This window comes from Aythya fuligula, chromosome 25 (genome assembly GCF_009819795.1).
Source record: "Aythya fuligula isolate bAytFul2 chromosome 25, bAytFul2.pri, whole genome shotgun sequence".
Classification (NCBI taxonomy): Eukaryota; Metazoa; Chordata; class Aves; order Anseriformes; family Anatidae; genus Aythya; species Aythya fuligula.
In genome coordinates this window covers 6,054,441-6,082,390 of record NC_045583.1, presented here as the reverse complement: position 1 = coordinate 6,082,390, position 27,950 = coordinate 6,054,441, and the positions used below count along the sequence as shown (strand labels likewise).

The 27,950-nt window shown below is 51.9% G+C and overlaps 1 protein-coding gene across 1 annotated transcript; it reads right to left on the bottom strand.

The window, feature by feature from the left end:
* Positions 1–35: 35 nt before the first annotated feature.
* GNAI3 (G protein subunit alpha i3) lies at positions 36–27,950 on the bottom strand. Its single transcript, XM_032203176.1, has 9 exons — positions 27,786–27,950; positions 14,825–14,867; positions 14,582–14,723; positions 12,301–12,458; positions 5,565–5,693; positions 3,053–3,182; positions 2,371–2,524; positions 1,280–1,489; positions 36–1,177 (listed from the first exon to the last, which is right to left on the bottom strand). The coding sequence occupies exons 1-8, from the start codon at positions 27,901–27,903 to the stop codon at positions 1,299–1,301; spliced, it is 1,065 nt and encodes a 354-aa protein (XP_032059067.1). The 5' UTR covers positions 27,904–27,950; the 3' UTR covers positions 36–1,177; positions 1,280–1,298.

Sequence of the window (27,950 nt, the reverse complement as noted above, 5' to 3'; positions counted from 1 at the left end):
TTCTGGAGGAATTACAAAAACTAGGGAAAAGGCTCAACTGTTTACTCACCATTTTAATACTGCCAACAACTATAACAGATTGAAACTGTACACATGACAAACTGGGAAAAGAGTCTAAATGCAATGGTTCAGCAAAGGAATGTACTGACTGGTTCTGAACATCACTACAGTAAAAACAATGGCAAACAAGAATTTGGCACCACATATACAAAGTAAAGGCATGCTGTCAATACAGTTTAAGAGTCTCCGAACAGAAAAAGCCATGGTAAATGCAGAACAAAGTGCACCCTTTAAAAAATTGCCCACCAGTTTAGACCAAAAATGCACAAGAATCTAAGTGGTTGATTTAGTAGCTCTGTAGCAGCACACATTTTCCATCTAACTTGGAGCTCAGCATTTCAGCTCTCCAACTGACACAGCCCGGGTACATGTCCACCACAAAGCTGGCTTGATGCTTACCACACAGTATAAATCCCATTTGGATATCAGCATAAATCAGGTTAACCCCTAACCATAAACTAAAAAGACTTCGTATATCCTGCTGCAGAAGCTTCTTTAAAAAGCCTTATGGTAGCAGGACGGTAACAAACTACACATCAGAAAAAGCCGAAGCTATCGCCGTAAGAGCTCTAAGGATCCATTAAGTAGTTGCAGAAATATTAAATTCTGACCATACCAAGTGTTAAAAACAAAGAGTTCCTGCTAAGAGGAATACTTTCTGCATGATCTGGTCACATGTGCATAGTTAAGTGATTTTTTTGTTTTTATTTTTAAAACAAGATTTGTTTGCAAATAAAGAAATAAAATTTAGTAAAGTTATAGTTTTCTTGATGGAAAAAACCTTAAAAACAGACTAGTGGTGGCTTGTTAACCAAAGAAAGAGAGAAAGCTACATATCGAAGGTCTGGAATCCAGCACCTTAACTTCACAACAGCTGTACACATTTGAGATTACACCATCCAAACGATGCCAGGATGATCTAGTCACACTAACAGTTGTTCCATCTTGACCTAACTTCAACATCCCATATCAATATAAAGGTCCCTAATACAGAAGATTGTGCTAAAGAATGCAACGATTCTGCATGCTGTTTTCGTTTCCCTGGTCCTGTTCATGCTTGCAGCTGTCCCCATGAGGCAGCAAAGAGTCTGGTTCTCAAAACGCCACATCATAAGAACTGAAAAGAGAACACGGAGCATTAGTGCAGTACAAGACAAAGCCAGACCAAGCTGGTGTGCAAAGCTTAAACTCTGCGCGCAGCCAAGCAGCTTAGCTTTACCTTCTTCCCACGCCCCTTCTCAATAGAGTCCACATTCCTTCAGGTTGTTCTTAATGATAACATCTGTAACAGCATCGAACACAAACTGCACGTTCTTGGTGTCAGTGGCACAGGTGAAGTGTGTGTAGATCTCCTTGGTGTCTTTTCTTCGGTTCAGATCTTCAAACTGACACTGGATGTACGCAGCTGCTTCCTCATATGTGTTGGAGCCTGACAAAGATAAGAGCCCTTACTTTAGCCAGCAGTTCACAGCAGAGAGTTTTTGCACAGATCTTTTAAGCACATATTAAGCTGCTTGCAACCATCTGCCTTATCCAGCTACAAATCCAAATCCACAATTAACCCCTTCTTGCAAATCTGAAGTCTATTCCCAGCTTCTGCCCAGTGACCTTGGACAAGTTGTTCACTGCTGCAAGTCTCCGACTGCTCCCCACCCCAGACCCTCCGCTCAGAGACTGGAACATCACCATCACACCTCTTCACGAGCAACCTGCGAGATCCAAAAGGGAACGCTGCACATCGGCTACCAAAAGGCTTTGTGCTAGAAACAGTTATATTGCAAGAGTGACAATGACAGGAACAACCAGGTTTGAGGGAAGGGCAGCTTCAAAAATCTAAATGCCTCAAGCACTGACCACGTAACACACCATCCCTGTGCAGGTGGCAGCAGGGAAGGGCTGCAGAACAGACTATTGCTGAAACAGACACCAGAGTGAACAAGGGTCTTACCCAGGATGTGGATAAACTTGATAGCCTCTAAAATAGAGGTTAAATGGAAGCATTGTCCTAGTATAATGTGGAAAACACAGTGACCTTGACTTGCTGAAGTGCAATACTGTTAAGTGTCTTTGCTTTTCAAACTCCAGGCCATAAAACACATGGACAAAGGCTATTCCAAACCACAGCCATGCACAACCACGTCCCTCCTGAGAAAATGAGTTATCAGCTAGCTGGACAGCTCAGAGATGCTGCCCGAGAGACACAGTGATGGGAACAGGGAAAAAGATAATCTTGGATTTTGTAGGCTTTAACTGACTCATTCCTGGCCCTGGTGATGCAAACAAGATGCCATTTCATGAGCCCAACCTTACCTGTGTATTCTGGATAGCAGATCGTTAATGGGCTTTTCTTAATCTTTTCCTCAAACAGGTCTTTCTTGTTCAAGAAAAGAATGATCGAGGTGTCTGTAAACCATTTGTTGTTACAAATGCTGTCAAACAGTTTCATACTCTCATGCATCCGGTTCTGAAAAGTAAAAAAAGAAGAAGGCGATGCATCACTCCAGAGTTATTTAGGGAGGATGAGGTGGGGGCAGACAGGCTTTACTACAAAGGCCAGACTAAGGCACCAAGCATTACACTGCTAAACACGCACGTCCTCACTGTCACCGCATCAGGAACAGTGCCCGTGGCCCTGAGGCTGGTGCTGCCTCACCCCGCTGCTCCCCCAGCCCATGCCCGACCCTCCACGGAGGAGCTCACACCTCGGGAAGCAGGCTGCGGGGCCAGCACCACGAGCCACCCTCCTGTACACAGGCCCTGGGGAAAATTGTGCATTACAGTTATCTTTCTCTGGGGCAAGATACCACAGGCTGCTGCAAGGAAGTGCTCTTCTTTACAGCTCTCAGGCCACTTCAGGGAACAACCACCACATAACAAAGGGAACGATCTAGAGACATGCCCGTCCCACACAGGATAAGATCTGCACTTGCTTCCACCTCCCTTCTGCTACAGGGCCACCCAGCCAGGCGTTAGTAACTCCTCGATGACATACCATTTCTTCGTCCTCGGCCAAGACAAGGTCATAATCACTGAGGGCCACACAGAAAATAATTGCTGTCACGCCTTCAAAGCAATGGATCCACTTCTTCCGCTCTGACCGCTGGCCACCAACATCAAACATCCTGGGAGAGGCAGAAGAAAAGTCTCAGGAGCTAAGGAGACCTCTCTCCCTGGCCACCACCCCATCCACAAGAGATGGGGAGGCTCAGCTAAGGACTTTCCAACAAGCAGGGGTTAGGGAAAAACAGGTACACAGCCTTCCATCAGCAGGGCCAACAACGCGGAGCCTCCCTTCCTCAGGAGAATTCACTGAATTCTTTTTAGAGCAATTTCAGCAGGAAGAAGTAGAGGTTCACCTACATCACTATCCAGAAGTCTGCTGATTCATCAGGGCATGCTTATTTTGTTCTCTGTCTCCTATTTCCTTAGCAACAATCCATTTGCTTGACTGGACTCCAAACACCTACTCACAGCCAGCTCTTCCAGTTCATTTACACTGCATCTCACAAAGGATTATCTGGAACACGCTACCTGCATGCTACTGCTGGGACTCGGAAGAATTAATGAGGTTAAGAAACAGCTTTTTTTTGTTTGTTTGTTTTCAAAAATAAGTGTCTGTTGTCTACTGAAGTTTAAAGGCTTCAGCTACTTACAGAATTTCTGGCTATAGAAGAGATGCAAGCACCTTGGATGGTTACAACACCCTGCTCACTGAAGCATTTTGATGAGATGCAGGGTTGCCCACTATGTTCTGATGTGCTGTGACTTAATTAAATCAAGCCAGATACAAGTCAATATCCAAGAGCTATGGAAATCATAAACATCGATTTGTTATCACAGCAAACACATAGACAAGAGACACTACCCAGTGTGGGCCAAAAGCAATACAACTTAATGACAGCAAACAAGGGAGCCAGAAGAGCAGTTCAGCTAACTCCAATTTTCTATTTAAGGTAAACTGTCCCAGTGGAGCACAGAAGGAAAGATGAAAATCTCTGCAAAGATACTGGCTGTTTACTTAGTTTGCATTATTCGCCATTACTCTCTGCTTTTAGCACACAGTCATCTGAAGAGGAATAGCATCCCTGACAACTCAGCTTCTCCAAGCTAATCCAAATTCAAGTCACAGTTACACTAAAGCTACCTCAGCCCATTATTAATGTCTGAGATTTAACATCAAGGCTTCTGTCGCAGGAAAGATGGCAGCTTCAGGGTTTAAGATGCATTAATGCTTTCCTTTGCAGAGCAAATCCCTCTGAGATGAGACACCTTGTGTGCCTCTGGGGAGGTGGGGGAAAGAGCAACCCCCTCTGAGGCATGTGCATAGAGTGCTCAGTCATTTCACTTTGAAAGAAGGGCTACAATGATTAAATCAAATATGCCTGCTACCTCCAGCTCACTCTCCCATTAGTCAGACGTGATGATTTTTGAAAGAGCACCACACACTGCAGCTGGAAATACTAATCCCAATACATTGTGACGGAAGACAAGTTTTCCCTAGATGAACCACAAGCCATATAAATAGTTCCGAGACGCAAAGTGTTTGGGCATTTTTGTTAGAACAGTTCATAAGTTAAGACATTTCAGAAGCCAAAACGTACTGCTCTCCCAAACAGCGTGCAAATGGATCCAGTTTTATAAGCAATGCATGGATTTTTGCTATAGCTCTTCCAAACTGTTTTCAAACACAAACTAAAAATAAGCCAATAAATTTAAAGGCTTTCAGCAACAAAAGCTTGAAAACATTGCTATAGGATGAAGGGAATTCGCCCAAGACACAGACACTGTTTTTCTACACCCACGTCCTGTGACAGCACTGCTCACCCCCAGGTCCCCAGGCTGGTTGTTAGGAGCGTGATCGCGACCCAAAGCGAGGATTTTCTAAGGAGCAGACCAAGAGCAGGGAAGACAGCTCGACTGCGCACTAGCAGCTGCTAAAAGGTTAGAGGGAGTTTGGTTAGTGATACTGAAAGGGACACTGCCAGGACCAGACTTGGTAGCTGAGCCCCTCAGGGGCTGAATTTAGGAGGCAGAGAGGGGAGGCAAGTCCCATCCTCTGCAGTACCACGTGGAGGCAGCCAGGCCCCAGCACTCCTCCTCTGCAGCAAGTGTCAGTCAGCAATCACTGGCTTTGTGAACACCATGCACCCCAGAGCCAAGGCTGGGTCTTCACAGAGAGCCCTTCTCTTCCATTCAAAGAAAGGGGTTAAATTCAAACTCAAAACCCAGGAGTCAGTGTCCTTTTAGTATTTTTTTTTCTGATCCTGTAAACAAGCAGTCAGTACCTGTGTGTGCGATTCCAACATAAAAGCAGCTGAAAAGAATAGAAGAAGGCAAATAAAAGTCAAACCAGTATCTCCAATGAGCAACACCAGTAGAAAGGGAGTACAACGGAGGCGAGGACACTTAAGAGCACGAGGCGTTTTGCACCGGGGGTGCAGATCTTACTGCCACGCACCAAGGAAATCACCGCAGTCCACAGGGACACGCTGCCCTTCACTTACTTGAAGTAGAGGTCCTTGAAGGTGAAGTGAGTTTCCACGATGCCTGTAGTTTTAACTCTGGTCCGCAGAACATCCTGCTGAGTTGGAATATAGGTCGGCTGGGATATTCTATCCAAGTCATTTAGGTAACTAAACCAGAAGAGACAACATAAGATGAGCTTTTTTTAGCCTCTGTGTTTGCTGTGAATCTTTTATAAACTGCAGAAGAAAGTCATCACAGAACTTATTCACCCTCTTAACACAATGCAGACCTCATACACGCAGCAAACAGACAAACCCCCTTGGGTCTGCCTCGGGATGGTTATCTTTTTTCTTTTTTTTTTTTTTTTTTTTTACCCCCTTCATGTGGCCTTGCAGCACGTGTTAGGTGGAGTTCAGCTGGTCAGGAGCAGTGCTTAATCAGAGGCTAGCACAAGAGGTACTGCTGATGCAGAAGCCATGCCAAGACTGGTATCTCTTGGGGCAATTCAAAGTAGTCAAGGTTTTTCACATCAAAGCACAAGGCAATAAATCCAGTGGCTCACTTTAAAGGGCAAGAATACATCAAACAAACTAGCAGGAAGGAATTAAGCGCAAAGACCAGCGCCACAGCAAGCAGATTCATTCACCTACTTCAGCAACAGCAAACTAACAACCAGAGGTGCCTTAATCCCAGCTTCTGGGAGGATGCAGCAGAAATTTGTAACTCTTTCAAGCTGCAAACATGACATGCTGGGAAGCCCGCGTGCCTGCAGGCGGCCCCACAGAGCCCAGGGCTGCTGGAAGCGCCCTTTTCTCCATGGCACCACAGCACCGTGCTCACCAGGACCCCGACTTCATTTCAGCTTCAGCAGATTCCCTTTGAAGTTTGGCTCTCGGATACATCATTTCCTGCAGCACCATAAATCGTGCCCTAACCAGCAACACCTCTGAGCTTGTTTTTGCCCGTTATGAGGACAGTGAAGCCTTCTCACTGGTGGAAGCAGAAGAGATGACTGCAGCTCCATTTGGAAGGGACCTCCCACAGCTACGGGCACACCTTTACCCTGAGTGTCTTTTTAATCAGCACAGAACTGTACAGCTGTCACGGTGGCACAACGGTGTTACGCTATCTTAACGACCCTGCCATGCCAAGCAAGCAGCATCACAGACCATTAGCGGGCAGAGTTTGCTCACAAGCAAACGTTGTGCCCAAAGTTCACTCGCCTTTTTCACCAAGCAGGCAGCCCACCGAGCGGCATCTCCCTCCTCTGCCAGGAGCACCAGCGGGTGCTGGCAGAGTGCTGACCTATTTTCTGAGCCCCAGCAGAACCCAGCCCACCTGCCAGCCTCCTGCACCGCAGGGCTCTTCTCCAAGGGCTGGGATCTGCAAGCGGTTTTAGCCCAGGACAGGCCAACTCCCCTCATTCCCTCCTCCTGTCCAGTGGGATGAGAGGTTTGCAAACTGCTCTTTCACAGCACCACGGCGCCCGTAACTCACGCTTGGGATTGGCTTTAGATTCAGTTTGGTAAAACGGAATTTGGAAGGCAGCTCTCTTCGTTAGGCTTCTCGTAAGCATTTCTGCTGAGGATTTAACTTGCCCAAGTGGTTAGCCTCTTTCCTACCAGTGTTAGTTCAGCTGGGACACTGTGGTTGAGAACCAATGGAAGAGATGGAAATGAAACCTAAGAACTGACCCAGCAACTTTTAACAGCTTGGCTTTGATGCAGGTCACAGGGCTGCCCCAAATCACTGAAACGATAAACGTGCAAGCTGAGGCTGTAAAGCATCTGCTCCTAATTGCCAGCTTTCAGCATCAGGAGTTTGGGCAATGAAACTGGCATAACTCCCACTTAAGGCTTTTTAGGCAGCCAGGAGTGAATAGGGGCATCTCCCATCAACTGCACTGCAAAGTGCCGCTCGAACACTTGCATATCGATCAGCGGAACAAGGTGTATCAGGTTAAGCAGTACTCCATCTGCACGTTCCCTTAAAAATAAACTCAGCTAGATTAATTCAGAGGGACTCCAAGGGCAAGTAAATACCAGACCCCATGACAATGCCGAAGCAGTTGGATTTTTGAGCAGGGGATTTTTTGGTACTAGTTCCCATGTACACGCAACCCCCCCCAGCTATCTGGGGCTCGCCAGGGGCAGATGACTTTGTGGGCACAAACCACCGTGCCCACCGCACGCCTCCCAGCTGCAGAAGCCCAGTCCGTGCTGACCACCTCCGTCTCCCTCCATGACATACAGGCTGAGTGGAACTTGAAAAAAAAAAAAAAAAAAAAAGGAAAAGCACAGTCTGAGACTCATGGCTTTGAGCTACTCATCACTCAGTTTGCCTCAGAGTTTACAGATGTTCCTCTAAAATACTGTTTCAAGAACTGAAAATGCACACCTTACTGAATCTTGCCACATCCCACGCAGCTTGCAGCCCTGTTCACAACCTCCTTTGTCACTGGGCTGCAGTCATACGCTGAGGCTGCGACACTTGTTCCCCACCTCGTACCCGTGTGTTTACAGAACCAGCTATTTCTCATGCTCAACACCACCTCGCAAACGCAAGCGTGCAAAAGGGTGGTTTTTTTCCTTGTTTTTTTTTCTTTTTTTTCTTTTTCCACACTGAAAACTAGGCTTTGGGCACAGAAGTGCTGACCAAAAGCCTGCAGCATAACTCATGTTTGCGTTAGTGACCCTCCAAGCCTTCTCAGGACAGCCCTGGTTCGATACCGACGTGTGCGTGGATGTGTAGTTCCAGCCTGATCAGCTTCAGCACCGTCCTGACTCACACTCAGGCCGACTGCTCGGCTAAGGAGCACTGACAGCAGCAGCAGGACTCTGGAGCACACAGCTTTCAGGAGGTGAATAAAACACAATTCCCCTCCTCCACACACTCACACGAGCCCTGGAGTGGCATTTTCCTCACAATTCAGTCATGCTTCCTTTCAGTGCTGGAAAGAATGCTCCCAAGGCCAAAAACTGCTCTGAAAGATTCATACAAAGCATTTCTTACGAAAGGCGCTCGCAGCCAGAGCTGTGGGAGGGAGGGGCGGCCCCCGCAGCCAGGAGGCAGCGCCACAGACAAAGCCTGCCTCGGACCTGCTGCCAGGAGAGGCGCAGCCTGGTGCCCAGCTGGGTTTTTGTCTGCAGCCACCGAACGCCGAGCTTTCCAGAAGCCTTATCACAAGAACCCATCCGTGTCAGCCTGAAAATGCAAACGGTATTCCTCCTTCCACAGGAGGTCGGTTCACACAGACTTGATCTACAGCCAAGCCTTCCTGCAGCAAGAAAAAAAGGGTGAAGACCTGGTGAATCCTGTATCTAAAAGATGTCTTTTTCAGAAGTCTGCCTCCTCTTTCCCTGCATCTTTAGGTCGGTTTTGGCAGATGATGACATTAAACAAAGCAGAAAACATGGTAACAGAGCAGGATTTCCAGGAAAAGGGAATGCTGCGTGTTACCTTTATCAATACAAATGCTCATTTGGAGCAGTTCAGACAGACCCTAAGTCTACAACACAGACCTGCAGATGAAAAAACTCTCATCTGAAACTTGAACTGCGATCCCAAGGTGGTGTGTTACTCGGGAGGAATCACAAGAAAGTAGCACCAGGAGACACATGGGAGAGGTTCTATTTGAAAGTGAAGCAAATAAAATAAAAAGAAATCTAGGTTTTACCCAGCATCATAACTGTAAGGGAATTCAGGCCAGAAATGGCACTTGGGAGCGTGACAAGAAATGACAGGATACGGAACAGTTCATCAGAAAGCATGCTAATTGCCTGCGGATAGCTCCCAACAGTATCTGCAGTTTGGTGCCTGCATGACCTTTGGAAAAAGCAGCAATACCAGCAAGCAAAATATTTTAGAGCATTATCCGCTTTCCAACACTTACAAGTATCAGATAGAGGCGACTGCAGAGATGTGCAAGACAATAAGCCTTAGCATCCACACTGCTGCCTCATCACAGGTTTTTGTTTGCTGTAGCTGTGACACCAAGAATCGTGCACAGGGTTCCCAAATACTTCTCCACAGCACCCACTGGAGACAGGAGAGGTGATCTAGGGAGAGCTGTTTGTTCACGTCAAGAGGTAAAGAAGAATAGGAAACTGCAATATGACAAACAGGGACGTTCGAAACATCACACCAAAAGAGCACGACAGTTGCTAGAGGGACGTTATCAGATGGTGCCTAAGAGAAGACACTGAGCATTTATGCCAGTGTTTGAATATCCACAGTTTACACCAAGAGTTAACTCAACTGTTCCAAAAACCAAACCACACACCAGAGAAAACATGCAGAACACTCAGGTTCCAGGACAGATCGTTTGGATTGGTGTTACCAGTGGTTATCTTCAGGAGCTTGCCAACACCCTTTGCATATGCACAACAAGCACACTGTTACAAGGTGAGCTCCCACGCGATGGGCAGGATCCATACTGCACAAGGGGAATGGCTCAGGCAGGCAACAGTGGCGAGAAAAGTTTTCAGAAGAATTTGACACAACCTTCAAAATCCTAGCACTCCGCCACAGCACTCCTGTCAGTTCCTGATGATAGTCAAACCACCTCATTTTCACAAGTGATCATTTGTATCTTGCTCTTTTTCCTTTTCAGGTGTCTCAGCAGAGGCCCTTGGGTCTGATCCGATGCCAGAAGCCCAGCACCAGGGTTGACACACAGTGCAGTGCAGAATTTCAGCTGAAAAACCAGCCACCCCAAAAAGAGCACTGGCTGCCAAGCCCAGTCCTGCTTGTAACAGCCACTGAAAGGAGCAGAGAGGTGACGTTTCCCCAGCAGTACTGCACACAAAAGCTACTGCCTACACAATCACCACCACAAGAAGGGATTGCAAGCCAGCCATCCTTTAAGCATGGACTTAAGAAACACCAGAAGATAAGGCAGGTCAGGGGCCACATGCTGAGCAAAGAGGAGCAAATGCTGGCCACATGCTCACTTGGCCACTCGTTCTGTACATTAGCAAGGCAGGGGGCCCATGGAAGAAAACAGGTCTTGAACTGTGTGATTGCACTGTGCTCGCTCGCAGCATTTCCTAACCGTGGAGTTGCCTGGCGACTGATTCAAAAAACAATGCTGACTTCATGCAACTTCCTGCGGTCTTAGGACAGGAAGCAAAATTCTGACGCCTGTATCGGAAAAATGCCACACGGGTCATCACCAGGCTGAAATCTCTTTGCTGCAGATTTGACACCAGCCCATTAGAGCAACTCCTCACAGCAGGTGTCCACACATACCCGAGATGGGACATGCCGCAGATACTGAGGAACAGGAACAACCCACTAAAGCCCAGTCTTTGAAAAGCAGTCAGGTGAAGCCATGTAAGCACTCAAGCAGGCTTACACCCTCTCTTCCCAAATTTGCCTTGTTGCTGGCCCCTCAATGCCCTGTTCTCCAGCCTGCCTTCATTCACATTATCTTCCCAGGCAGACCATCAAGACCACAAAGCCAGGGCTCCCTATCTTCGCTTCCTCCTTAAGCTCCACTCAACCTCTTAGGTTTTCTGCCTTAGATCCTGTGCGCAAGAAGAACTTCAGCTTTCCTCCTCTCTCCCACGTCTTTTTTTTTTATTAAATCTATTCACTCACTCATTCTCATCTATCCTTTTTTCTCCCTTTAAATATGAAGCTTCCTCCTTGTGTGCTGCAAAGGTACTCAAGAATCTGAGCCTCTTCTTGTCAACTCACTTAACCTTGATCTAAACCCATGATTATCTGCCGATGTGTTACAATTTAAAAAAAAAAAATCTTGCTTATTTTCAAGCTAAAATTTGCTCTGCACAGACAGAGCCTGCAGGCAACTCAGCTGTGACTCATCTAAAGTTTCTTTATAAAGTGCTTCCAAACTAATTTTTCAAAGGCATAAAACATGGCCAAACTGAAGAATTTTCAGGTGGACATCAGGAAGCATGCTTGACCCCAAAGTCATCCCTTCTGACTTATAAAACATTTGCTCTAGAGAGACCAAGCATGCAATTTTTTCCATAAAGAAAAAAGCAACAACTGTCTTGTTTTTTTAAAAGCAACAGTTTCCCCTCCCCGCACTAACCTGCCTCTTAGAAATAGATAAGGCATTCTGGTCAAAATTCTCATTAATTCCAGCCAGCTGCCAGCAGCAGCCTACAGCGTTCTCACTATTTATCTAGTCATAACTTTCCAATTGTTAAGCAATTGTGTGCATTTTAGAAATAGAACGGTAAGCAGGTTTATAGCTCGCCTGCAGCACTGCCTTTGTGATGTTAAGCACAGAAACAGAAGCGTAGCGAGAGCTGTTAAAGAAAACAACTATATGAATATTGAATTGCCAGTATCAGGAGAGCCCAGTATTGGAAATTGTTGGTCACTGTGAATTTGGTAGTTAAATCAGAAGCTCAGTTTCAGGAAGAGTTACTCCCTTCTGCAGGGAAGGAGTAAAGGTCATGTCGCTGATGATCTGCTGCAACAACTGATCTTAATGCAAGGTGGTACATTGTTCTTCCACTCCAAGCAGATCGCCAAGTTCACCTAGGCTCAAAACAAGGAATGCTTTTTCTTTTTTCTAGTCTCATATGCAGGGAAAAGATAGAGTAAAACTGACTGATCAGCTAAAGCTCAAAGTCAGCTTGAGAGCCAAGCCCTGAGAAAACCCAGCCCAGCTAGACTACGGTTTCTGTCCGCCCACTCTGGAAGCGGTTTCTGTCTGCTTGCAGCCACGGAAGTCCTTTTTGAGGACCAGTGTTTGGTTTGCTGTGAAGAACCCAGAAGCCAGTAACGGTCTCTTACTATGATGCAGAGTCATTAAGTTGATATTCTCTTGATCTGCTGAAGCAGGCCTGAACCCCAGCATCTCTCCATAATCGCTTGATCACACCAGCTAGCTCAGCAGTCATCACTCCCTCCTCTGCGCTTCCAGCTAATACAAACAGCTGACGGGCGTCGTCCTGCAAGAAGAGGTGAAGAAAAAAAAATAAAAATCAAAACTTAGCATCAGAAACTGTCTTAGAGGCTGCAGCAACTGCACTAAGGAGTCATGTTCCCCTCTGCCATGCTGTCCAGTCTTCTCCCGCAAATCACCACGTTCTTCTTCATCCTGCAGTCAGAAAAGTGAGATCTGTGCCAGAAACCACCTCCTCCAGCCTGTGGGGTGGGATGCACTGCTGGCGGGTGGCAGCTTGTGGCACACAACACTTCTGTAGCACCAACACCACAGGGATCTCCACCCCAGCACAACAGGCAGCATTCACATCAGAAATGCTGCATTTCAGTAATGTGGCACACGATGCCATCATCAGAGGAGAGGTAAGAATGCCAATGTGCTATTATAGCTAAACCATAAATAATGGCTTATAACTGAAAAAGCTTTATTAGAGCAGTGTCATACAGTACGGTAACAAGGAAAATCTCAGTATCAAAAGCAAGTTTTGGATGATTACAGGTTTAAAGCTTTGAGGATACGCTGTTTGCTGCAACAGCTGTCAGAAGGAAAGGAGACTGATTTCCTAATCAAGTGTTTCATCAGGAGATGGGACAGACTGATCCGCATTTGACTCTCTGCCCCAGAGCACAAAAAATTCTTTTCAGAAGTCTTAACGCAGGACCTTACTTCCCAAGCAGAAAAGCAAGCTTTTTCTCAAGCTTTTCAAACTAAGCAAGTTAACAAGCAGAATTTGAAAGTGGAAAACAGGCTGACCTATATCCCACACTGATGTTTACTTCTGCAGTGATCAGACCTGCCAGCTTCCTTTCAGATGTAAGAGACCTTTCACTATCCCAACAAGTTCTCAACTGCAGCAGACTGTCTCCCTCCTAATATCTGCTCCTCTCCAATGAGTATCTGTATCTGTACTGTCCAGCATTTACCAGCAAAGCTTGGAAAACAGTCAAATCTGCCTGCTACTCCAAAGGGTACTTCTCCCGAGCACAAGGCAACAGCCACCTAAATTAATTTAATCAAGGTTTAAATCACTGCAATACAGAGCCGGAGCTCAGTTATGAGTCTTTGCACGTGCTGCACTTACGGGTACAGTGCTATGCTGACAAGTCATACGCTGTGGTTTGCTGGGAGGCAGTAGATTTAGTTACCCTGGGTCTTGCCCTACAAAACTATAACAAGTTGTTTGCCCTTCAGCGTAGTTTGGGGCACGGGAAAATTCTTGGCATTCAGCTCTTGTTCTGCTTTTGCAAAGCAAGCTAAGCTTGGGCAGGTCAACTGAAAAAAAAGGAACTTGGATTTTAACATCTTCCTCCTTCCAGCCACATTAGCCAGGCTGAGATCATCACTCAACCTGCACAAGCTCAGAGGAAAGGTGGAGCAGAATGCCAGGGTGGGTTTGGAGAACAGTTGAGTAACAGCAGAGGTTAGTGCGCAAGTGAATATATGCCCTTCAGCAAGGACACTGTATCTTAAGTTCCAAATATCTGCAGTTGCGACACAAAGAAGCAAAGTGTGTTACTTCACTTACCGTGTATTAACTGTAAGCACAAGGAATCAGTGCAAGTCAGCAAACGTCACAGGCTGTGCAGCCACCGCCCAGAATACACAGATCCCATCTCCTACTCATTTTCAGGAGCTTCTGACTTCCCATTCTGCCTGTGCCTTCCCCCACCACGACAGTTAAGACTTCCTCTCTTCAGTTTCTACCAGCTTGAAGTACTGATGGTGAACACCAGTAAGAAAGAGCACAAGGAATCAGCAGAACTGAATGGTAAAGGAGGGCCTCCAATCCTCAGAATGCTAAGACTACAAGTGTGATCAAAGTTTATTTGGTTCAGCTTAAAGACTAACTGGCACAACGCCTTGAAACACTAATGAGGACTGACGTCCAAAGACGAGCAATTTAAACCAAAACTAAGAGCTTTGTTAAAAATTCAAATACCTTATACAAATGGTTGGGGATTTTTATTTATTTATTTGAGCACTCAAACTACAGATCGTGAAGTGTCCCACTAATGCATCTTGTAACAAACATACTTCCACTATAAGCGTCATGGGCAGAATTTCCAGGATTCATTAACACAAGTCACAGCACCAACTCAGACTAAGGGAAATAAGTGAAATACTTACTGCTCTGGCAACTTCCCCAAAGTCTATCTTTAGCCTTCCCATGGCTCTTATGATTGCAATGATGGACTGGATAGTATTGCTGTAGACAACCACTTTATATTGTTTGCATTCTTCCTCCGAATAGCCATCCTCATGAATAATCCTGGAAAAAAACCAAGCCGTCACTCCCAAGCCAAAGCACAAGGGCACTTCTTATTTCATCTTGCACTGAAATGCAGTTCACATGACTGCACTCTCACTTACTTCATCTGCTTCACAATGGTGCTTTTGCCAGATTCTCCAGCACCTGAAAAGCACAAACAAATTCCAGTTAGCAAAGTTAGAAAAAAAAAAGCAGATTGTGCCCTCCTCACTTCCAACAGAGAGGTTGACAGGGTGTGGAATAAGATGCTTCCTGTGCTAGCAGAGCCCCATAGCAGCTGTACCGTCCCTGGGGGAGGGATGGCACCTATAGCTGCACCCTCCTCAGGATTTATCTAACAGACTGTCTGCCCGCCACCCCTTGTTTCCAGCTCACTAACTCCAGTCCGAGGCAGCCCAACAGCTAAATGCATGGATGCCATCAGGTCCTGGCCACTATCGCCGGGCTGAGCAAGAGAAAAGCATTGGCCTTGAACAACCAGGTGGGGATAGCCACAGATCCTGGGGCACTTTCACAAGGAACAGCTAACTCAGAGCAATCTTGTGAGGTATTCAGAGGAAGGGAGCAGACTCAGAAGAGAGCTCAAAAACATGCACAAATTCTGCACACAGATCCAGGTGAAGCAGCTTAGGACATTAAAGGCCAGAAATGTGTTACTGTGTCAGAGCAGGAATACCATGATAGATCTTGCAAGGTCCCTCGGCCACTTTGCGGTCAGCCAAATGCTGCCCATAATGTTCTAAACAGAAAAACCCAGGCGCGCTCCCGTGCTCCATTAATACAGCACAGTGGTAAAAGCACACTGACGGCACTCCCGAGCCAGGTGCTTCTCAAGAAGCCGCAGCAGAATCCAACAAGGCCTGCCCAGACTTGAAGTGGCAACTCCCGGCCACCCGTGAGTCACCAGCAGGAAGAGCAGGGACCTGGCCTCACGCTGCAGCCGCTCGCTGCTTCCCACGGGGGAGCACAGCCACAGGACAGGTCGGGCACCTCCACCACGGCACGGCACACCCACAGCGCATGCAAGGCAAATTGCAATTGATTAACAAGTTCTATTCTCCATCGTTTCCCACAATACAAGCTTTATTATTCTGGGGAACCGAGGACAAAGAGACCCGCAGGTTTACTTAGGAAATGAGCACTTGCCACAGGATGACTTCCAGCTGAAGTATCAGAGCTGTGGGCAGCAGCACCTGGCCACGCCTGCATCGCAGCCGCCTTTCCTTCAGAGGATGGAGCAACCTGCCTTGCTGAGCCCCTGCACACCGCGGGGGGCTGACTTATTCCAGCCCGCCGAGTCAGAGGCTCCTTTCACCAACGTTGCTTTCAATCCAAGGCATCGCAGAGCGCTCTGCACCCACTTCCCAGGGTGCAGCGAGGGCAGCAGCCACCTCTGCTCACCAGTGCAGCGGGCACTGGCTCTGTGCCCCAAAGCCACGGCATTATCACAGCTCGTTATCACAGCTCACCGAGCCCCGCAGCAGCAGCAGCCAGGGGGCATTGCCCATGCGAGGCCCGTGCCAGTGATGAAGCACGCAGAAAGCACGCAGGAGTCACTGCGTGCCAGCAGACAGCTGGCTCTGCTCTGCCCCGTGCGACCACGCAGCAGGAGCTGCCTGCAAACAAGCTGGACCAGCCATGGTTTTCAGGCTGCTCGGCCTAAAGGACTCGCTCCGAGCTGCAGAACTGGGTTTGCTGAAGCCCAAAGAATGAAGCTGAGCCTGTCTGGATTTGGTTACGTGACTAAAGGTGTCCTGGCCAGGGGACCCAGCCTGCCGTTCACTTCCAGCACAAGGACTGCAGGTGCCCCAGCGCACACTGAGAACTGGCGGAGTGATGACCCTGAGCAGCATTGCTGCCAGCAAGGCGAGTTTTGTTGGGAGAGGAGAATCCCTTTTAGGTTATCAGACTGATGGGGAAAGACCAAATTTCAGGTATAAAAAGAGGCTGTGAGAACCGGGCTGTGGCGTACTTCTCTAGAAGAAAGTAGATGAAATGCTCTTCCAGAAAAAGAGCGTTTCCCAAGCCTCTTGCAACACCCAAAGCGGACTACACTGCATTCCAGTTCCACTCCTGTATCCCTGAAGCCTTGGGAAAGCCGGCTCCTAGGTACAGCACCACAAATAGGACATGAAAGCAGTGCTGTTGCTCAAAAACAAACAATTCACTGCCCGGTCTCACTGCTCGATGCCATGCTGGCATAGGAACCCAGAAATCCAACTCCCGAAGACAGAAGGTTGCTTTGTTGGGTTTGGGAGCAGGATGGGTACGCTGCTTCCTCGCTTGGAACTTCACACATGTTCTAGCTTGCTCGTTTCACCTTCCCTATTCAGCCAACAGGGTTTTGGTGGAGGAAAGGGCAATACCGCAGAGAACCTGGAGGAACACGAAGTACTTGCAAGAACGTCAGGGTAGGGCTTACAGCACGGGCTGGGAAGGAGCACACAGGACGGCTGCTTTCTGCCAAATACAAGCTGCCGTTCACCGGCTGTGAGCACGCTGTCACCCTCGGAAGAAGGCAGCAATCATCCCAGGACTGAGCGAGGACAACGCTGCCTTTACAGACACGCACTGTGTCCACTCCCAGTGCATCCGTCAGTTCCCAGATGTTGACGTGGATTCCTGAGGCTCTGCTGCTGTATTAAATTACAACAGAAAGTTTCCCCAACATCAGACAAGGTCATTTTCAAGCTGAATGTGCATTTCCTCCTAGGGAGCTTCAAACCCAGCAAGTGGTCAAATATTTTTACAGCTCTTGGTGGCTGAAGACAGGAGATACAGATCTGGTTCTTCACCCAGCAAGAGCTTTCGCAGCAGGACAAGCAGCTGGATGACAGGTTCTCAGGCTGTCAGGTGGGAGGAAACCAAAGTCAAATGAGGCCTTAACACATTGTATCACAGGGCTGTGCCTCCAGCCTCTGTACGCAGAGTGGCTGGACGAGGGTTTCTGCTTCTTCGGAGAAGAGCTGAGGGACACGCTGCTGTCTGAGCAGCAGAGTGCCACTGCCTGGGGCACGCGGCCGCTCTGCTTGCTTCGGCTGTGCGCGAACACCTTTAAGCACCGATTTTGCAGATACTGCTTTGAGTTTAGCTGCCTCACCATCCCCCTCGGGGACGGCAGCACTAGCAGCTGCCCTGTGCAGCAGGGAAACTGCTTCCGAGATAGGGCATGTGGTGCAATTTAAATCAATTAGCCTTTAGTCTAGGCTGAAGGGTTACCAGATGAGAGTCTCTCATGACAAAGTACTTCCATGTCTGGAAACCAAAGAACTCAACTTTTAAATTATTCCTAAGCATAATTCTTTTTTTTTTTTTTTTCCTTCCCTCAAGTCTTAAAGAGAAGATATTGCCAACTCAGCTCCAGGCAGAACAGGCAACATAAGACACATTCCATCTTTAAAGCCGTTGAAGAAACGTTAGCAAGAAATAATAACAAGGCAAGCTTTAAGCAGAATCCCCCAAACCTTTATTCAGATCTCCGAGGGAATTAACACCTTTCACCCAAGCAAACCTCGGAGGCCTGAAGCGCACGACGCAGCAGGGCTCCCCACCACAGCCCGCTTCTGCGGGACTCTATCCGAATCCCGGAGCTTGCAGGAAGCATCCTCCAGCTGAGCGGGCTCTTTCCTCTTGTTGTGCCCCCCGGGATGCCTGCCTCTCCTGGGGCAGGCACGCTTCTAGCAGGGGTGACACCCAGCGCAGCGACCTGCTGGCTGCACGCTGGTGACAACCCCAGGCGGCGCGCACAGCTGGGTGCAGGAGCGTTAGGGCTCCGTGTACCCGGCGCCTCCGCCCCGCTCTGCACAAGGGCTCCTCCACGCAAGCCCTCGTGTTTCTTTCCGCAGGTAAGCATTCCCCTCACTTGGCCGTTGTAATGGGAAAGCCTCAGCGCTGCCACCTCCCCGCAGAGCCCTGCGCAGGGATTCGGAGGAGGCTCCCGAGCACAACCTCTGGCTCTTTTCTCATCGCCAGACTCGCTGCCATTTCCTCAGATTACCTTAAAATAATCCACTGCTGCAGCAGGCATCGCCGAACTTGTACTGCCTGTCATCTGAGTGACAAAACAATATCAGATACAATTATGCCATGACAACACAGCCAAGTTGGTTATACAACACTAATTCGAGCCACATTCATTTAACTCTTTCCCTTCTCATTTCCAACCCCACGCACCTCAGCAGCAGCCTCAAAAAGCAGCAGCCCGTGCTTTTGGGGGCCGGGGTCCTGTTCCTCACCCTACTGCTGCTAAGGGACCGAGAGGCAGGAAAAAGCGACCCACGCCCTCTGCCCCTTTCCCTGCCAAGAGGCAGCCCAGGACAGGCTGCCAGGGCTGCCGCGTGTCACCTCCTCTGGGAGGGGATTCCCGAGGGAATTTTTCCGTCTGCTCCCAGCCTGGCCCCCTGGCCCTGCACCTCATTAAGCCCTCATTTTAAAGCGCCTGCCCTCCAGCACCACAATCACTCGCCAGGAGCTCCTGCTGGGACAGCAGCTGCTTACCAAGGCAATGGCTGGCATCAGGCATGCTCTCCTCCAAATTGCTCAGGAAAAAAACCAACCCGTTAACACTGCCCCGGTCTATTCCACGACACCAGTGCTGCGTGCTCCCATGCAGCTCGTGGCATTTTCAGGGGCCCCCTCTCACTGCCTACCTGTGCTTTTATCTCCCTCCTCTCCAAATTTTCACAGTTGTTTGCATTTTACTTAGTTCCCAGCCCCAGCTTGAACATCTCCAGGTCTCATTTCTGTCCTCTGACACTTGCAGTTTGTCTAAATATTTGCACGTACCGGGCAAGCTGCTGCTCTGCCTTGTTCCAAGTCACTTGAGTGGCTGCAAAGGGTTTGCACAAAGCGATGCACATCAGGCCCTGGGTAACCAGCACTCAGTGCACCCTTTGCTCCCGGGCGCACACAGCTCCATTTGCCCTGATGCCTGCTGTTTGCACTTACAGCGGGGCTTAAGCTTCAGTCGAGTACCTTTAGCAGGAAAAAGAGCAGGGACTGGAACGCTTTGCATAGCGCGAGCAGGCAGCGTGGCGTTGGAAGTGCTCGTGGGCCTGCAGGTATCCAGAAGAGCAGGCAGCTGGAGCGCTTTGAGGAGCTGAAAAATCAGGAAATGAGCCACTGGATGTCACTGGACCCACTGATACCAGAGCTGGAACACTGCTTGGGCACTGCTCACTGTCAAACACAGAGCAAGCCTCTCCTCTGTGCTTCAGGTAGCAGTTACAGGGAGATCCCCTTTCGCCAGGAGAAACCACGGCTGAATGGAGCAGGGATGTGCAGAGAAGGCTTCACAAGCCCAACACCTCTTCTCCCAGACTGGCAGCAAGGAACACGCTGATCCCACAGCTCTGCCTGCGCGCCCCAGGGAGGGCGATTTCCCCTCCCAAACCTCCTGCTGCTTTTGGCAGAAGCGGCTCCCCCCCGACTGACCCCGCAAGACCCCCCTGCAGCCACTGCTCCTCCGCTCACCCCGCGGGGCCAGGATCACTCCCCCAGAAGCCGGCTGGGACGAAGGCCCCCAGCCAGCCCCTGCTTACTCCCGGGGTGGACGAGGGGGAACCTGAGGCAGCCCCAGGCCCTGCTGCAATGAGCGGTGCAGAGCCAAGCGGCCCCGCACAGCCTGGAGCTCACAAGATTTTGGGGAAGAGGGCAACGAGCATGGCACCAAAACACAGAGCAGACTGGGAACTGCAGCCCTGCACCGCTGTGCTCCAGGTACAACGGCCACTTTAAAGAAGTTACCTCTTCATTCACGCCGCCGAGGAAATGAGAAAGGGAGGCCAAAGACTACCTGCACCTTCCAGACACGAGCACCGAGCAAGCTCACTGTTTCAGAAGGTATTTTAAGCAAAGTGCTCTTTCTAAAGCTCGATCAAAACTTTGGGTGAGGACTTTTTCCCCCCAGTTAAGGGGAGAAGCCCTGAAGCATCTGAAAGTTTCAGGAGGGAAACCAGGTTACTGCCAAAACAAATCCTTACTCGAGACTTGGAAGAGATGCACCTGGAATATCCATTAAAGCCCAAAAATTTAGCAGGCTGACACGCTGCTGATCCCTAGCCTCTGGAGGAGGCCACGCACAGCTCGTAACTACAGCAACAGCCCGCATCCGCTGCAAAACCACAGCAGGAGCTTGGCAGAAACCTCGGCAGACCGCTGCCGAGACAGGGGATGCTCAACCCCCGCTGAACCCCAAAACCCACCGAAGCTCACAGGCATTGCCAGAGCCAACAGCCTGGGAACAGCCCCGGGAGCAACGTGGGGTCACCCAGCTGGGAAGGAGCCCAGGGGCCGGAGCACGCAGCCGGGGGGAGCCCGGCCCCTCCAGCACCGGGACCACGGCGGAGCAGGGGCTGCTTGAGTGCTCGTAAGCGTCCCCGGGGGGACACTATCTCCCGAACAGCACAGATGTTTCCTTTTGTCAACATTTATTCTAGCCCCTCCCTAGCAAACAGCCGTGGATATTTGCCTTTATACACAAACACGCTCCTAGGACGCGGTTTTCCAGGAGGCTGCAGCCCTGGCACGCGCTCCTCCTGCGCAGGCTGCACCCCCGGCCCTCAGCCCTGTGCCCAGCCCCAACACCCCCCCCTGCTGTGCACGCTGCTGGCCCTGCCGATATCCATCACGTCTCCCCTTGCAGAGATGTTTTATTTATTTCAGCGCAGCCCTGGGAAGCTCTCGGATAGCACAAGGCCAGGAGAGCTTGGCTGACTACAGGACCCAGCCCCGGCAATCAGGAAAAGGAGATGCCATCAGAAAGGAGGGCAGCGGTGTCAGGCCACCGGGCCCCACGAGACACAGCTATTGTTAGAAAAGTCAACAGGAATCAGAACAGCTGAGGCTGACACGCTGTGACAGCGACAACCACACACTGGAAAAAAAAACAACACCCGTACCCAAAAGGGCCCGGCTCGGGCTAGCAGGAGCCAATGGTACAGGACGAGCTGTCGCTGCCTCTGCACGAAGCAGAGGATCCGCTGCAGGAAGCCCTTCTGAAAACCTCACCACCGAGAGCCCTGGCACCACGGTGACTCCGGAGGCCCCCCGGCACCCAGTGCGACGTGGGGGGTTCCCGACACAGCCCCGCAGGCAGCCCTTGTGCTGCATGCAACTGTGGATCTTTCCCATATGAACCCCACCTCATCCCTGTATGGAAAAGGAAGGGAGAGAGGCTTGCCTGCATTATTTGGCCATCAGTGTTTGTGTAAGCCTGAAAAATTAAGGCTTGAAACCACAAAGCTGCAAATGGCTCATAAGCAACACGAGCTCCTACGCACCCATCCTTCACCTTTTTCTTTTTGCCTAGAACCTTCCTAGGGCATCAGCCTTATTTTACATAAAGGCTTTGAACGCCTGAGCGCTGCCTTAAAGCTTCAGGGGAAAATTTTAACGCAGCCTTCAGTGGCTGCCCCACGCGGGGCTCACAGGGAGCTGGGGGAGAGACCCGGGGCAGGGCCAGTACCTGCAGCACGCGAAGCAGGCGGCGTCACCCCACAGCCAGGCAGGCGAAGCCCTCACTTCGAGGCTCCTCGGCCAAACGTGGCCAAAAGCATTGCTCAACTGTTCTGGGGGGGCTGGATACGGCCCAGGGAATCCCACATCCACCCAACAGGCTCCAGGCTGGCCACGGCTGGAGCAACCCCCGGCACCGACAAACTGCCTGAGGAACTGCAGAAAGAGGCGCAAAACCAGGCAGAGACAAACCTAAAGGTGTCAAAAAAAGAAAGCTCCCCTTTGGTAAAATTAAAAACTAGAAACTGGGGAGAGAAGAAAAGGCCAGCCCTGGCAGGACGCAGACTGCTCTTTGTCCTCGCACGCTGCTGCAGCAGGGCCAGATCCTGGTGCCCACGAACCCAGCGGCTTCCAAGCAGGCTGCGAGCGCTGGTGAAGCGACTCCGGCTGCACCCGGTGCGGGATGCCAGGGGTGCCGGGGGAGCCTCCGGCACTGCAAACGCTGAAGGCTAGCTGCAATAAGATTTGGGAGACAGCGTGAGGTAATGGGAACAGCCTGAACTCTTGCGACGTCCATTTTACCTTTGATACAAAATTTTTTCTACGGAAGGAAGACAAACAACAGAAACTATTTTCCTCCATGGCAAGAACCAAATCAAAGTTCACGTCTGATTTACAGCCGCTTTACCTCATCCCAACCCCACAGCGCACAGAAAGGCTGGTGGAGCTGACCCACTGCTGCGAGCCACGAACTGAAAGGCCCGAGAACAACCACAGACAGCGGGACAGCCTCCCCGTCCCCACCATTAAACGGCCAGCCGGCCAGAACCACCTGCACCGGCCGTGCCCTGCAAAGCTGGCACCAGCTCCCGGCAGCCCCATGAGCACCGGCACGGCCAGCAGCACCCTGACCCCCAGTGCTCTGCCAAGGGCCCCGACCCCCCCTCCCCACCCACAGCCCCGCAGCACGCTCTCATGGTGCGGCTCCCGGCCGAAAAGCAAGCGACCACCCCTGCTGGCTGCCCCGGCGCCCCTCCGAGCCCCCAGCCTTTTGCCTTCAGCCTCACCACGTGCTGCAGGAGCGGTGCTGAGCGCCGTGCCTTCCCCAACCTGCTGCAGAGTCAGCCCAAAGCCACGTTCAGCCTGCACAGAGGCAGCCCTTCTGGGCAGGACCCAGCACGGGGGCGCGTGCAGGGCCACGGGAGGAAAGGCACAGGCTGCTCTGCGGGGACAGGGGTGTGGGGGGGGTGGCAGGCAGACCCCGCCACCAAGGCCCCCGAGGTGGGAGCTGTGTCCCAGAGCAGCAGAGACCTGGGCTGGGCAGACATGGAGGGAACGGTGAAGACAAGGGTCTGAAAAAAAGTTCCTCGCTAGCACTGCTGCCTGAGTGTCTCATTTTCCTTGTGACCTGGGTGTACTGATGTTAAATCCCCGCTGAATTTGATGGAGGGGCAACAGCCCTGAGTTTTTACAAACATTTATCAAAACGAGCAGGCGGGCAGGGGACAGCCCACGAGCCCCCCGCCGGGAAGCAGCACACACCTGGAGCAGGGGCGTACGGACACCCCAACACACGGAGACCCCAACACAGGGAGCTCCCCTCGGGCCTCTGCCCACCCCAGGGCCCAGCTCCCGCTCGCTGTTTGCTCTTAGAGCTGGCCCAGTCGGTGCCACCACGGTAAGGAGAGAAGGGTAAACGAGTCAGAGCGGTTACCAAACACCAACTGGGAAAACACGAAACAGGAGACGTGCCTCTGGTGACAGCCACGGCTGCTCGGGATCGCTGTATGGGATCGCCGGGAACAAAAGGCGGTGGCACGGCGAGCGAGGGGGGCAGCGCACTGCCCAACCTCCGTCCGGCTTTGCTCGGGGTGCGCTGCAAAACCAAGCAGCAGCCAGCTCAAGCACCAAGCCCCTGGGGCTGCTCGACCGAGCTCCCATGAGGAAGGAGCACCTCGAGGACCAGAAGCGAGGAGCACCGTGCCTTTGCAGCTGCATGCTAGCTCATTGCTCAAAACTTTTAAAAAAGCCGCCTTCAAATTCAAAAATCCCTCTTTGTTAAAAAAAAAAAAAAAAAAAGTTATTGTGATGCTCTGCCTCCGTGTTTAATGAAACTTGAACCTTGTCCAGAGAGCCCTGGGAGGATGGGGCACAACACTGAACCCCCAGCCAGCTGCTCCGCCTGCAGCACCATCAGCACCGTGTCCCTCGGCTCTGCACGAGCACACGGCTGAAGCAGGAGCCCGCCCGGCAAGAGGAGCTCGCGCTATGCAGCAGCACGCGAGGCCGGCCCTCAGCCTGAGCGACCAGGGCCAAGCCTCAAAGATTGAGATGGATTTTTGTGAAATCTCCCATCGCCGCTCTGCGGTGAGCGCTTGGCACCTCCCTGGCCTTCTCCTGCCTGCACCCCATCCTGGGGGGTGAAGACCAAGCAGAAGGGTTCGGGTCCTGCAGCCGACCCCTGCGAGGTGCAAAGTGGCAGCAACAACACGGGCACAGCCCGGGAGGCGGTGGGCACACGGAGAGCCTTCCTCAGCCCCGGCCGGGCACCAGGCGCCACGAGCCAGGTTCTCATTCACACAGCAGCTGCTCCCAAACACCCGACAGAGCTAACTGCACGGAGATATTGAACTGCCTTCTGAAAACATAACCCTGACTGCTGCGCCTGCGAGAAAACCCTCACGTGGCCACTCACGAGACCGGAGCTCGCAGGAGGAGCGCTCCAGACGCGAGGGCAGCACATGGCAGCCACCACGGGACGGGGACGGCGCCGCCCCGCAGGGAGCACTGAGCGGCTCCAGAGGCGAGGGGCGGCCGGGCCCGGTGCCCCTGCAGTCCCCTGACACACCATCGCTGTGAGAAGCGGGGGAAAGCTGCCTGTAGGGACCTGTGGTATGGACGGCAACAACAGCTTGGCCTGGATTTGCGTCCCTAGAACTCCCTTCTCTGCGTTTCACGCAAGCACAGCCACAGCCGGCTGAGCACCATGAGGTGAACTGGGGGAAAAGAGGGGGGAACGGCAGGCTTGGAAAACAGCTGAAATCTCCAGGAGTAGCAGAGCTCACAGTTTGCTGGGGTAGTTACGCAGATGAAGGCTATTTTAGAACGAATTTATGCGTTTAATTATTTTTGCATGAATTAGCAAGAGCCCTTCAATGTAACCACGCAGAGCATCCGAACCCCGTACCACCGCAGCGGGCTGGGGACGGGCACGTTCTGCACACACACGATTTGGGGCCGGCTGCACCCACCCACCCCAGGCCTTTTCCACACCTCTCCACAGCGTGCAGCGGGACAGCCACATGCACCCAGCAGTGACTTCGTGCCTCGGAGCTGCCCAGAGCCCTCCAAGACCCGTCTCAGCACCTCTGGAAGGTGCAGGAGCACGGAGCCCCCGGCCCTTCTGCGTTTTGCTGCTCATCCCAGCTGGAAAATCCCACGGCTTCCTACGTCAGGCAAATCGCATGCCCACGCCTGCACAATGGCGCTGTCCCAGAGGCAAGGTGGAGCGGGGCAGCAGCAGCCGGCAGGGCTCTGGGGTGAGCCCTCGCCCACTGCCACGTGCTCAGCCCCGGCTCGGGAGTGGCCAGGCACCGAGCAACCATCGCCTCGCAGGCAGGGGGTGGCAGGACCCGGGCTCAGCTGCTGTGCACCGCTCACGTTTATTTCTGGGAAAGACCAAAAAGCCTCGCAGGAGTTCCTCAACAGGCAGTGCTGTGGAAGCGAAACGCTCCAGGTGACCTGAGACCCCCACGCGGGAGCCACCGCACAAACCTGCAGCTCCCGGACCTTCACTCGGCGAGCGGCGCTACCTTGGCCAGCACCCGAAACCCTGCGGGGTCCCATCTCCCACCTCAGGCCAGGGGAAGCTCCGGGAAGCAGAAGGGGCACGTCAACCCCCTCTCCTTCCTCCTCTGCCAAGGAGGAGACACTGTTTAAGGAACAAAAGCCCTGGTGCTGGGTGCAGCGCTCACCTCCCACCAGCTCCCAGACCTGGCAAAGAATGCACGCGAGCCTTACCCTCATCTATGGGGCTCTGTGAAGCCCCAAGTAGGGCAGCGATTTTCACAGGGCCGGGGAGGAACATACGGAGTCCAAACTTTTCTCTCTAGAGAAATGCGTTTCTGCTAAACTTCACTGCATCAGCAGAACGGCGGGAGGCTCGCTCCAGTTACATAAACCACCGCAGGAGCTCCGACGAGTTAATGATACGAGACACTACTTATCCGAGACATCTTAATGCTACGTTGGGAAAAAAATGCTTGCTCAAACAATGGAAAAAACTCGTGAACTTTTCCATCAGCTCCTCGATCCCTCCCTGAAAGGACGTTTGTTCCCACTGCAGATTATTTTCTGCTGGCAGTTGGCTGCTCTGCTCTACCTGCTCATTAACAGAGCTGCACGTGGGGAGGGCGCATTTCAGCGCCACCGAACCCCCTTTGATCAGCAGGAATCCTTCCACTGATTTTTCAACTAGAAAGCTGTGACGGTGGAGACAGGACGCAGGCCACAGCCAAGCGTGAACCCGATCCGAGGCCCGACGCAGATCTCCTCCCAGTTATCCCAGAAAAGCTTCACTGGACTTCGACATATGTGACCCCACTACTGACAAGGTACCCGAAGGCACAGCAGGCAGGCATTTCGCTGCCTCCAAAGCCATCAGAAACCCCAAAACACAACCGCTGCTTGGGTTTTGGAGTCTCACCCAGGCTCTAGGTTAACGCGCTCTGAAGACAATTATTGGACAATCTTTTGGGTAACTCCCCCGACTCTGTCACCCGCTGCCAAGGTCAGGCAGTCCTGCCCCAAAATCCTTACAGCCCTTCCCATGTTGCCACAGAGAACACCAGACCGCAGAGAAAAAACCTGGCACAGGAAACACAAAGGGAGAACCGTGCCATGCGCTCTCCCTGGGAATGTGCACGCGTTGCTTACTATCAACAGCACAAATCCCCGCGGAATAAAGGATTATCCTGACCCTCGGCCGGGAAGCTCTCCGTGTGCACAGATCACAGAGCTCAGAGCGCTTTTCTCAAGGATATGAGCAAAAACAAGTTAAAAGGGGGGAAAAGAAGCGTTCACAGGAGGAGGACCCCTCGGAAGGCAGGATCGCTAGCCTGCTCCTCCTGTTCGAAGGAGAGAACCCGGGCGCCTTTGTTCTGGCCCTCAGCGACCCCACCCGCCCCCACCTGAGACGGGGCCCAGCGGCGCTGCCCCAAGCAGAGGCCCCGGGCGGCCCGGCACGAGGGGGCCGTGTCCGGGCGGGCTCCCCCTGCCCCACCCCGCCCCACCCCGCAGCAGGGCAGCGGCGCGGGGGCAGCCCCGTGCCCGGCGGGCCCTCGGGGGGCAGCGCCTCCTCCTCACGGGCAGGAACCCCCGGCACGGCCCCGGCACAGCCCCGGCAAGCAGAGCCAGCGCCGAGGGGGTGCCCCCAGGACAGCCCCGTGCTCAGCCGAGCGCTTTTCAAGCTCTCGGACAGGCGCAGCCCGCAGTCGCCCCGCACCGCGAGCCCCAGGGAGCCCCCCGGGGGGGGGTTGGTTGTGGGGGGGCCGAGCCCGGGCAGGCGGCGCCCGCAGCGCGGGGCCCGGGGTCCGCGGGGTTCCTCACCGAGCAGCAGCAGCTTCACCTCCTTGGCCGCCTTCTCGCCGTCCTCCCGCAGGTTGCGGTCGATCATTTTGCTCCGCTCCACCGCCGCCTTGTCCTCGGCGCTCAGCGTGCAGCCCATGGCGGCGGCGGGCCGGGGCCGGGCCGGGCCGAGCGGAGCGGAGCGGA